General features: G+C 39.8%; 1 protein-coding gene across 1 annotated transcript; it reads right to left on the bottom strand.

Moving 5' to 3' along the window:
* Window positions 1-4,336: 4,336 nt before the first annotated feature.
* On the bottom strand, window positions 4,337-10,190 carry LOC101618954 (SLA class II histocompatibility antigen, DQ haplotype D alpha chain-like). The gene is made up of 5 exons (XM_004673353.2): window positions 10,082-10,190; window positions 6,817-7,065; window positions 6,093-6,374; window positions 5,656-5,830; window positions 4,337-5,281 (listed from the first exon to the last, which is right to left on the bottom strand). The coding sequence occupies exons 1-4, from the start codon at window positions 10,161-10,163 to the stop codon at window positions 5,676-5,678; spliced, it is 768 nt and encodes a 255-aa protein (XP_004673410.1). The 5' UTR covers window positions 10,164-10,190; the 3' UTR covers window positions 4,337-5,281; window positions 5,656-5,675.
* Window positions 10,191-12,264: the final 2,074 nt, after the last annotated feature.

Genomic DNA, 12,264 nt, shown 5'->3' with positions numbered 1-12,264 from the left:
CCATGTGGTCACCTCCAGGGCAGGCGGGAATCGAACTTATGCGGAAGCGGTTTTAGATTCTCAGTGCTGTGCTTTAGCCCGCTGCGCCACCAGGGAGGGCCCCACAAAATTTATTTTAAGTCTTATTGCTAAAAGCTTCTCAGCACATTTGTACATTTTCAGGTGATACGCATTTTTTTCAACACCAAAAACCGTATTTTATACATTGGATTGTGGTTGATAAACTTGCTTTTATTTTATAAGGCTTTTTTTGGGGGGGAGAAGAGGGAGAGAAACCAAAACTGGGGAAAACAGGCTTCTTAACAGTCCCAGCTGGAGGGACAGGCTAGCTTGGCTTGCAGTTAGGAGGGGAAGACATGGGCAGTTTCACCAGCAGCATTGTGGGGGTTACTGTTCTCCAACAGAGACCTAAGTTTATAGAAGATACTGGTCCATTTCACAAGGTCAGATTCAAGGATGTTCAATTTCGACTTCTCCGGCTTCTCTCCATTCAAATCTGGAGGGTATTGCTTGGCCCATCTGATCCATATGTTACTTCCAGACAGTTTCCACTGGCTGGAATCTGAGGGCTGCAGGCAGTCCGTTGTGAGGCCTCACATTGTGGGCTCCTTGAACTTGGAGGTGCCCTGCACACTGTGCTGTTGGTGCTCCTGATCCTGCACCTGGGGCACTTCCTGTTCCAGCAGCGACCCATGCAGGGCAGTGGGGCAAGGCTAACACCAGGTATGGAGTATGGTGGGCTTGGGGCTAGAGCAATAGCTCTGGGCCCCTATAGCCCTCCAAGACAGGCAGGAGCTGCACCTTGTGGGGAACTGGAAGTAACTAGGCTGTGTCCTATGTTGCTTCTGGGACTGCAAGGTAAGCTAATGCTGCTTGAGTGTGGGCTTTCCACTCCATGTTTTGCTTTCTTTCTCTTTATTTAAAAAATTTATTTAACAGAAATTCTAGGGTCACAGAAAACTTGAGAGAAAGATACTATATCCCCTTAGCCCCACTATTATCAAAATCTGCTACCAGAGTGATGCCTGTTGAAACTGATGAATTTACAGTGATCTGTAACTACCAAAGTCTGTAGTATTGATTAGGGTTCATTCTTATATCATACAGAGTCATTTCACTGTCCTAAAAATCCTCTATGCCTAGTTACATTTCATTATTGCCTTTGGTTTAGATTCCTTGTATTTAGTTACTCCTAGTTGTACTTTAAATTATTCTCTCTACTGCAAGGTAGCTTTTAATTTTCTCTATCTCCTCTACAAGGTACACATGAATAATGATGTACTGCATATGACATAACTTGATTAAAAGTTATGGATCATAAGGAAAGGAGATACCTTGCATTAGAGAATTAAAATCCAAAGTAAATACAGTGTATTCTTGATCTAAGACTTCGCTTAACAACATTTTTATTAGTAATATATCACTGACCACTATCTCCTATTTATTCTGTCAGCCTAAACCAATCTCAGCTTATTTCAGAGAGGAAAAAACTTCCAATTAACTTATAAAAATAAATTAATTCACAGATCTATATGTGAATTCCCTACATCATGAATGGATTCTACTATTTTTTTAATAAATAAATTTTGGTTATAATTAGCAAAGTTTTCTCGTGTATTTGCTTTCTATGTCTAAGGAACTACTGATAAATCAAGGTTAGGAACTACGGACAAATCAAGGTTATTAAAATTCTGTCAATACCGCTGCAAGGGAAGTATCATCATTGCCACATAATGGGAGAAAAATAAAGCTGAGAAAATGTTACTTTATTGGGTGCTGTCAAGTTTAAAATACTAGTTATAAAGTGCTGAATCCTAGATTTGGATTTAACTTCTATGCACCAAACTATGCTGTATCAATTATTTTGTTGATATTTTGTCTTTTTTCTCTATTCATATATATTTTTTATTTTTAAACATATTTACTATTATTATTTTTTTAACATCATTCTTCATCTTGTGCATTTCTTCATTTCAGTTGTAATCCCCATGGGCTTGCTGCTACCAATTTATCCGTGTGCCACCACCATAGAACAGTGCACTCTTCCTATCCCAGTTCTGATCCCATTCCCCTTTCATCCCCATAAAATGTCTCTGGTTTATAGTTGTTCATTGTTTTCATTTTTACTGTTACATTTGTTTCTCTCTCTCTCTTTCTCTTTCTTACCAGCTGACCCATTATTCTCCTGCTGTGAGTGAAACCATCTGGTGTTTTTCTTTTTCGTTCTGGCTTATTTCACTAAACATGTTGTTGCAAAAGACATGAGTTTATCTTTCTTGATTGCTGAGTAATATTCCATTGTGTATATGTACCACATCTTTTTAATCCAATCATCTGTATTTGGGCATTTGGGTTGATTCCAGAAAAGTTACAAAGACACTTCTCCAAAGAAGAAATGTAGATGGCCAGCAAGCATATGAAAAAATGTTCAACATCACTTGTAATAAAGGAAATACAAATTAAAATCTCAATGAGATACCATCTCACACCAGTGAAATGTGGCACAGCTCGAAACAATTAGCAATAAAAAATGTTGGCAAGGATGTGGAAAAGAAGGAATTTTCCTATACTGCTGGTGGGAATGCAAACTGATAAAACCACTGTGGAATGCTGTTTGGAGGTTTCTCAAACAGCCAAAAATGGAGCTTTATATGACCTAGCAATCTCACTCCTAGGTATCTACCTAAAGGACACAAAAACATTGCCTCAAAAGAACACCTGCACCCCCATTTTTATTGCTGCTCTATTTACAATAGGGAAGATGTGGAATCAACCCAAATGCCCCAAAATAGATATTTTGTCTTTTAGCCCCAGTTACTTTTTTTTTTTTAAGATTTATTTATTTGTGCATATAGAATTGGGGTACATGCCAGAGGCTTAGGGGCGGCTACAGGCTTCATCAGAGACAGAGTGGGGAGCAAAACAGGCAGACTGACAAAGTACACTGCTGAGGGGAGCAGCGGGTGGGTCAGGAGAGGTCTGCCGCACCATGTGGTCACCTCCGGGGCAGGCGGGAATCGAACTCATGCAGAGGTGGCTTTAGCTCCTTAGTGCTGTGCTTTAATCTGCTGCGCCACCAGGGAGGCCCATAGCCCCAGTTACATTTAAAAAAAAAAAGATTTATTTATTTATGCATACAGAACTGGGTACAGGCCAGAGGTGTCGGGCGATGAGATAATTCACCAGGACACAGTAGGGAGCAGAACAGGTAGATTGACGAAGTACACTGCTGAAGGGAGCAGTGGGAGAGACAGGAGAGGTCTGTTTCACCATGTGGTCACCTCCGGGGCAGGGCATGTGCTGAAGCAGCTGTGGCTAGCTTGCAGTGCTGTGTCCTAACCCATTACCTCACCAGGGAGGGCCCCCAATTACACTTTTTAAAAAGATCTATTTATGCATACAGAGCTGGGGTACAGGCTAGAGGTGCAGAGGTAGTGAGAGGATTCACTAGAAACAGAGTGAGGAGCAAAACAGGCCGACTGATGAAGTACACTGTTGAAGGGAGCAGTGAGAGAGACAGGAGAGGTCTGCCACGCCATGTGGGTCACCCCTGGGGCGGGGATCGAACCCATGCTGAAGTGGCTTTAGCTTCTCAGTGCTGTGTTTTAACCCTGCTGTGCCACCAGGGAGAGCCCCCCAATTACATTTTTAAACTCATTGATGCAGATGGCATAGACCGGGAGAGCTTCATGTATTTTATAGATGTTCCATAGTACAGTTAGATGCAGTGCAGGCACACAGTCTTTGTGGAATGGAGAGACTCAGGCAACATGCCTAAAATAATTTCAAAAGTCAAGTCACACAGTGTGAGGTCTTAAACATCCTGGGGGAGCCATAGAATCTTGTTTATTTATTCATTTTTCTGAAGGTTTTCTAGTAGAAGACATGAACCTAGAGGGGGCTGTAACATTGTCTCCACCATGCTGCCTCCTGGATTTCTCTCTCATGCTTTCTTTAGCCTGGAGGAGTAAGGAGTAGGGGTCTGGGGATATGAGTTAGCCTGACTTGAGAGTCTCTGTTTAGAAACATCCCACATCCTTATTCACTCTACTGTCCCCAACATGCCATGGTGTCACATTTACATGTTTATTAAGCAGGGATTCATGTGGGAGGTGAGTCAGTCTACATCTTTTTTTTTTTTTAAAGATTTATTTATCTATGAGAACAGAACTGGGGTACAGGCTAGAGGTGCAGGGGCAGTGAGAGGCTTCACCAGAGACAGAGTGGGGACAGAACCGGCTGACTGATGAAATACCTACTGAGGGGAGCAATGGGTGGGACAGGAGAGATCTGCTGTGATATTTGGGTCACCTCCAGGGCGGGGATTGAATTCATGCTGAAGTGGCTTTTAGCTTCCTAGTGCTGTGCTTTTACCCATTGTGCACCAGGGAGGGCCTACATATGTGTTTTTAAGTGACTTTAGATATGTGTCTTTTTTCTACTAATGTTAAGGAAGGGTAAAATAGTTGGTACTTTGCAGATACCACTACATTATTGCATTATTCTAATGCTCTCCTAAATGAATCTCATTTCTTTTCCTGTCTAGAGCATTCTTATCTCCTAAAGGGCAAGGAGGGGAGAAGAAATAAAAAGAGTAAATCAATTTTGATTTTTGGTACTTTTGAGATTCAAGATTCCTTTCTTCTAATACTTCTTTGTCATAACTTTTTAATGTTTTATTAAAATGAGTACAAATTAACTTCTTCACTTTTTATATTTGTTCTAACAAATATGCACTAAAAACAGAGGATATATATTACCTTGCCTGATGCCTTGAATAAGGGTTATGGAAACAGTGGAACAGGGTGGAAACACAGGGAAAAGAGAAATACTAGCCTCAGCAAAGGTATCTAAATATTATCAGTCTACACTAAATAATTCCTGTGCGGCTGGTCATGAAAAATGAGCTGGGAAGTGAGATTAAATGGGCTTGAAACATAAGGGGCCATGGTCCTAGTCAGCTGTGAGATGAAAGAGGAAAATTTTCCATAAAAACCTTATAAAAGATGAGTTTATTACTTTCATGGAGTTATTTTTCAGGGTCACTGAGGAATTAGGTATATGGGTGGAATATCCAAGGAATCCATAGTAGTTAATAATTGAGTTTAAAAAATCAGACAGTGGGTAGGTGCATTCTGCTGGGATACAGCATCTTAAGACCCAGGGAAGAAGTAAGAGGAGGGCCATTGGAGGAAAGAATGAATATGACGAAGTGGGCCAGAAAATAGTGCTTGGTCACCTAGCATGTCCTCTCTGCTGCTCTTGTAGATGGGCGGTGAACCTGTAATAAGACAGACATGAGCTTGATGTGTCCAAGGGGTCTCCTGTGCCACTGAAGCAAGGCACTGAGCAGCAACTTGTTACTTTTTTTGCACTGTAACTCTCTCATGTCTGACCTTGAACAGTTACAGTGTTAACCCACCCAGTTTCAATTTAAATGTATATAAGCCCATGTAGAGCTGCTAAGCTAAGTACTGGTACAATAAACCTGTTTCCTGTTAGCCTTGGTGTACTGGTTTCCTTACGCCATGTAACACTATCATTATATCCTTTTCCATTTATCCTGTAATTTTCAGCTACATTTGTATCCACAACCTCTTTCTAATTTCCTTCCTCTTGTACTATGTCTCAGGTGCTAGAAATATAAACCTTTACCTTTCTTTCCAGGGTGGGTCTCACAAGGGCCCTTGGTGTCTGGAGGTATCACCTGAGCGCAGGCCTTGGATAATGAAAGTGGTTCCTACCACGATGCCCACAAGGCCCACAGTCAACCCCAGGGCGCAGACCACATTCTCTGTCAGCTCCGACATAGGGGCTGGAATCTCAGGTTCTGTGAAAGTGAAGTTGTGGAAGTCAGAATGCAGAACTGTAGTTCATGCACATGTGTGTGTGGGATGAGATGAAAGGGTGATTTTTGGTTCTGTAGCGCTTTGGGACATCCTTCAGGTTTAGAAAGGAGAGTGAAGTCTGTCATTAAAAACCCTTGAAGTACTGTTTAAGGTCATGGGATTTAGGGGATAAAAGGCAGGTTGTTCTAGAATTTGGGCTTGACAGAGGAAAGAAGATAACAAAAATGTAGAACTCACACCTACCCCAGTGTTTCAGGAGTGGCTCCTCCAGGCCCCAGTGCTCCACCTTGCAGTCATAAACATCATTGTCAGAAGGGAGGAAGGTGAGGTAACTTGTCTTGAAGAAGGCATGATCACTCCTGGGGAGGAAGCTGGTCTCAGATACACCCTCCGTGACTGAATGTCCATTGACCAACCATGTGATGTTGATAACCGGAGGGAAGATGTTGTCCACAAGACATATGAGGGTGTTGGGCTGAGTCAGTGTCACAGGAGACTTGGGGAACACAGTCACCCCAGGAACCTCTGTGGTGAGGAAACAGACTGGTATGAGCTGTGAACAGCTCTGCCCTGAGTTTTCACACCACATCTTGGAAGAGCCCTCCCCCTACATCTCTCCATCTGTTAAGGAAAGAGGTCTTGTTTTCTTTCTGCTTGAGAAACACTATACACCCTCTCTCTTTTATCTCAGTATCCGCCGTTCTGTGGGCCTGTTTGTTAAGGCAGGGAGGGGATCTTTGGGATCTTTCTTTTAAAGATTTGAGGATTGTGTTATGAGAGTAAAGATCCTGTATTAAATGGAACTATGTAATCTGTGAGAAGGGGGAGGATGATTGCTCAGTTACTGTGAGATAACTGGGGACTCCTTACAAAGGTGAATTTTATACAGTGGTGAGTATTTATCTTGAGGGAGGAAGGGAGTAAAACCTGTATAGAGAATAAATTCAGTAAACAGGTGAGTACATACTATTGGCAGCAGCAGTAGAGTTGGAACGTTTAATCATGATGTCCAAGTTGTATTTTGCTGTAGCGATGTTCCTCAGTGCACCCTGTGGGTCAAATCTTCTAAATTGGCTAAACATAGGCAACTGCCAGACAGTCTCCTTCTTCTCCAGATCCACAAAGAACTCCTCATCTCCATCAAATTCATGGGTGTACTGGCCAGTGGAACCATAAGTCTGGTAGACATTTGTGCCGTAGGAGGCAACGTGGTCAGCTGACAAGTGAGGATGATGATGGAGGAAATTGGTAAACAGAGAGAGAGAAAAGAGCATTATAAAATCAAGGGACCAAATAAACTGACTATCAAACATTGTTGGCTCCATCTTTGGCACAATCTTTAGGCAAAATTCCCAGCACCTGTTTCTCCCCCCCTCAGTTTTGATAGTTGTTCAGTTAAAATCAGGTTGTCTCTGTACTATAAAGTACCTAGGACAGAATTTCACAGGCCTTACTGACTGCTAACCCCAGTGTGCCTAGCTCAGTGCTTGGCATTTGGTAGCCTTGTGACAAAGATTGTAATGGAAAGAGAGAAGAACCGAATGAATTATTATGATATTACCTTTCCTTCCAGAGTTTTCCTTTACTTCCTTGTGATTAATAAAATTTATCATTCACTTAATTCTTTTATCAGTGAATAACACACTCATTTAAATTCTGCTCCTCTGAGGACAACTTAGAAAAGAACTTTCTCTACAGAGACTCCTAATTCACTTTTCTTCTTCTTTGTAACCAAGAAAAAAATATATATACCCAATGCTAACAATTTAAAAGAGCTTCTAATTTTTATACTTATAAAAATGTATGACAAGAATAGCAATGATATTACAAAACATATATAAAAATAACCAATAGCCAATGTTTCTAAGGTTGCTGGTTGTTAATAATAGAGATCCTTAGAGCAGAGCAACTGATTCCTTCAGAAACTTAAAAACAAAGTTTCTTATAAGTTTTTATATTCTGTCATTCCCCTCCACTCATTTTTTTTTTCTGGGAGTTTACTAAATTTCTCTCTTTTGATTCAACACTTAACTGAGGTCTAAAGGTAAATTATACCCCTTTCCTCAACTGCACAATGTAGTTCTCTGTGGATGCCAAAGCAGAAAGGAAGCCAGTTGATGAATCTAATTGGAAAATTTTGTCAAGTTATCTATGAGCCTTTTACCATCTCCTCTTTTTTTCTTCCTCACTTACTTTCTCCCCTCCCCCTTTACTTACTAGGCATAAATAAGGGTCAGGCATTGTAAGTGACAAGGAGAAAAACAGCCATCAGCCTAGTCTCTGCCATCAGGGAGCTTACAGAATTAAGGAGAGTCAGGTGAGTAAAGGAGCAAGCACAGTACATTGTGGTGAGTCTTAGGGTGGATACAGACAGTTTTATATAGTCCAGCTCTCTCTGTAAATACCTTGTCTGCAATCAAGCCAAACCATCTTATCCTTTCATGTTCTTTGATCTTTGCTGAGGTCTGCTTTTCCCTTTTAAATAAAGTTGTCTTTTAGGATTTTCCAGGTAACTCCAATTCATTCTGTATCATTACCAAATTTTAGGTTAAATTCTCTTATTAAACTTGTTTTTGATCACATTCTGACCTCCAACTACCTACCCCAAAGTCCTGCTTTCCAAGTCTGTCTACTCCTTACCTGGATTACTCTCTTCCCTGACCAGCACAACCCTCTCTATTGATCATTTAGAAGCCTGTCCAATAAAGTCTATCTATAATGATTTTTTTTGACTCAGTTTTCAAACATGAATATATACAATCACTATTTTCATCTAGTCCTTGCCAAATACTAATGAAGAACACACTACTGGAGTAACTGGAATTGATTTTTTTTTTGTTGTTGTTGTTCCAGCCTCAGTTGAATTCACTGTCCTGTTCAAAAGGTGGTTCTTTTGCTTTCCTGTACCATATTCCTTCCATCACACCCTCTAGGGGACCAATAGCATGTATCTTCATCTTTGAATCCCCAAAATCTTGTTTACTCTGATTACATGGGAGGCAACACATATGAAGCATTTCTCTGCAAATTTCTATGACATGGAGGAAATAAAATTTGGAAGTGTCCTGGAGAAACAGATGAAAGTTCCATGACCAAACAAAATAAGAATGGGAGCAGTTACGGTTAATAAAGATGCTGAAGAGAGTAACTTTAATTTCACTCCTCCTTTGTACTGAATGTCATTTACTGTTTTTTAGGATGACAGAGATATTTGGAAAGACTGACACGCACAGAGGGAGTGTGAATGTCATAGGAACATTATGAACGTCAGGATCAGCTGTGACCAGTTGCATTATGACTTATGAGTCCTCAATACTGTGGTTTTTGTGAGTCTCTTCCTTCCATAAAAATTAAAATTAATATTTCATGAAATTTTATTTATAAAGAGAAGTATAATACAGTGTCTTCTGCCTAAAAGCTTATCCTTTCTTCCTATTTTGAGACCTTTTCATTGGGCCTTGCAAACATCACAGGCTGTGGGCACTGTGCACTGTGCCTAAGGGATATGTGGAGCCTGACCAGGGCATATGGTGGCATATGGAGGAAAGGAAATTTGGAAGCGCCCTGGAGAAACAATGGAAGTTTCACCACCAAACAAAATAAGGATGGGAACAGTCATGCTTAATAAAGATTCTGAAGAAGAGAGTAACTTCCATTTTACTTCCCCTGTGAGCTATTTGTTTTTTCTATTTTGTATTAATAAAACCTCCTTCATATCTATAAGAATATATATATATATATATATAATACGAAATAGGGAGATATCCTGAAAGGGAAAGAAAATGAAGGAATGTGTGAGATAGGGTGGAAAGAAGAGGACAGAAGGCCTTAAGGGACTAAATAACTCTCCTGTGCTTGCCCATTCTTTCTCTTATAGGATTTCCTTAAATGGGGTGAAGGGTAGGTAATTTGGGCTGACTATTTGAGAACAATATAATTTGATTCACCAACTTTTTCATCAGAAAGTTCTCAATTTTAAAATTCAAATAAAATAAAAATATATTTTTATTTTGTTATTATACCTATTTTATTACCATTATTCCTGTACTAGTAATAATTTTAAAACAAGAGTAATTATTGCCATTTATGTGAAAGAATATTTACATAGCTATTTTTATTTGATTGCATGTGAGATGACACATATGAAGCATTTCTAAGCAAATCTCTCTCTCTCCACCTCCAAATTCTTGTTTCCCAATTCATATCTCCACACCCCTCAGCTTTGTACTCACCTTCAATTTCTTCACCAACACAGAGGCTCATCACCGTACCCAGGGTGAGGGCCCCCAGAATCAGAGCTCTGTATGTGATCATCCTCTTCTCAAGGTGGTCTCTGCACTAGCTCGGCTGGGTTGTATTGTAGAATGAAGTTGAGGAGGAAATCTAAAGACGCCCATACCAAGCCCTGCTTGATCAGTTTGTAGCCAATCAGAAAAATCCCCTGTGATGACACCTCAGTTGCCAGTAGAAGACTTTGTACTAAGAGTCCTGTAAGACACAGGGAAATCCCCTAGTCTACTGAAGCCTCCTTTCAAAGTAGACCTGAGTGAATTTTCTCTTAAAAGAGGGGGAAAAAAAAACCAAACCTAGAATCTTCTCAAATGTGTGTATGCTTGATGGTGGTGAGAGAAAGAGAGAAATTTCTCAGCAGCCTCCATAGACAGGCCATCACTAATATCATCTCTCTGAAGTCTACCCTGAGTTTTCGCCTTCCCTGGCAGTCTCCACACTGGACATTTTCCTTGTTCTTCATGTGTGGATTAGCGGTCTTTTTGTTGTTGCTGTTACTTCCATAAAGAAATTGGAATTCTATAAGGGGATCTTTAATGATGGAAGCTAAGAAATCTTTGTCTTTTTAACATACATAGATGAAATTGAGGGAACTATTTTTTCATACCATCAGAAGTCTAAATATTTCCATCCAGGGCATAAAAGGATTTATAATATCATGTAGCAGTGGTTACAGTCCTGTTGATCTCTGAAATTTTTTTCTGGCTTTGAGCATACTTTACAACTCGTGGTTTAGTGCTGCCTAGGTTACAGCACCAAATTTAAAGGAAATCTGGAGACATTGAATAAAAGAAAGGTCTGGTTGGTTCAATTACTCTGATTTTATTTATTTATTCTTTACTTGAGGTAACATTGATTCACAATGCTGTGTATGACTTAGAGGTATAGGATCACCCCCTTCAGGTGTTGTTAGCCTGCTACATCACCAAGACACCCATAGTCCTTTACCATAGTCCATTGTGCTTCCTTCCCACTTTGTTCATCCTCTCCTTTTGGCTCTCCACTCTGGTAGTCTCAGTTCTACAGTCAGATTTCTAGGATTTATTATTGGTTTGGTTTTATCCGACTCTTTGTTTTGTTTCTCTATATTCCATATGTGACACCATCTGGTATTTGTCTTTCACTTATTTCACTTAGCATAATCCCCACAGTTCCATTCCAGGTTGCAAATAGCAAGAGTTTTTCTCTTTTCTTTTTTAATAGCTGAGTAATATTAAAAAAGAAAAATATACCATATGTACCATATCTTCTTAATCTGTACATTTGTTTTGGGGGCACTTAGGTCATTTTCATAGTGTGGCTTTTGTAAATAGTGCTGCAATGAACATAGAAGTGCATATAGACCTTTGAATCAGTGCTTTTGTATTCTTGGTAGATCCCTAGTAATGGAATTGCTGCAATGTATGGTAGATATATCTTTAGTATTTTAAGAAATCTCCACATGGTTTTCCATAGGGACTGACCCAGTTTACATTCCCACCAACAGTGCACGGGGGTTCATTTTTTCCACATCCTTGCCAACATTTGTTGTTTTTGGTCTTTTTTGATATTGGCTTTCAAACAGGTGTGAGATGGTATTTCATTGTCTTTTTGATTTGCATTTCCCTATGATAAGTGAAGATAAACAGTTTTTCATTTGCCTGTTGGCCATCTGCATGTCCCCTTTAGAGGCGTGCCTATTTATCACTTTTTGCCCTTTAGGTTGTTTTCTTTTTGTTGAGCTGTATGAGTTCTTTGTAGATCTTGGATATCAGCCCTTCTTAGATGTATGATGTATAAGTATTGCCTCCTATTAAAAAAAGTGTCTCTGCTTCAGTGCAGTTTCTTTACACGGAAACTTTTGGTTTGATGTAGTTCCAATTATTTTTATACTTGTTTATTTATTTATTTGTTTTTGCTGTTGGAGACAAACCACAAAGTCTTCTCTGAAGCCTACACTGTCAAGCATTCTATTTATGTTTCCTTGTGTATTTTATGGTTTCAAGTCTTACATTCTAGTCTTTTATCCATTTTGAGTTGATTTTCATGTATGGCTTGAGAGGTGCACTATTAGAATTCTTGTGCTGTTGCCTGTCTGACACCATTATTAAAGAAGTTACCCTTTTTTCAGTGTATGTATTTGTGT

Source organism: Condylura cristata, unplaced genomic scaffold, assembly GCF_000260355.1.
Source record: "Condylura cristata isolate star-nosed mole 26May11 unplaced genomic scaffold, ConCri1.0 scaffold00001, whole genome shotgun sequence".
In the NCBI taxonomy this organism is placed as follows: Eukaryota; Metazoa; Chordata; class Mammalia; order Eulipotyphla; family Talpidae; genus Condylura; species Condylura cristata.
The sequence above is the reverse complement of the archived record's forward strand: the minus strand, read 5'-3'. Positions and strand labels throughout refer to the sequence as shown.

Excerpts from the sequence above, each read along its gene's own strand:
- LOC101618954 (XM_004673353.2), bottom strand. The coding sequence starts at position 10,163 with ATGATCACATACAGAGCTCTGATTCTGGGGGCCCTCACCCTGGGTACG. Across the intron at positions 7,066-10,081 it reads TGTTGGTGAAGAAATTGAAG|CTGACCACGTTGCCTCCTAC; the intron begins GTGAGTACAAAG and ends CTCACTTGTCAG. Across the intron at positions 5,831-6,092 it reads GCCACTCCTGAAACACTGGG|AACCTGAGATTCCAGCCCCT; the intron begins GTAGGTGTGAGT and ends TCACTTTCACAG.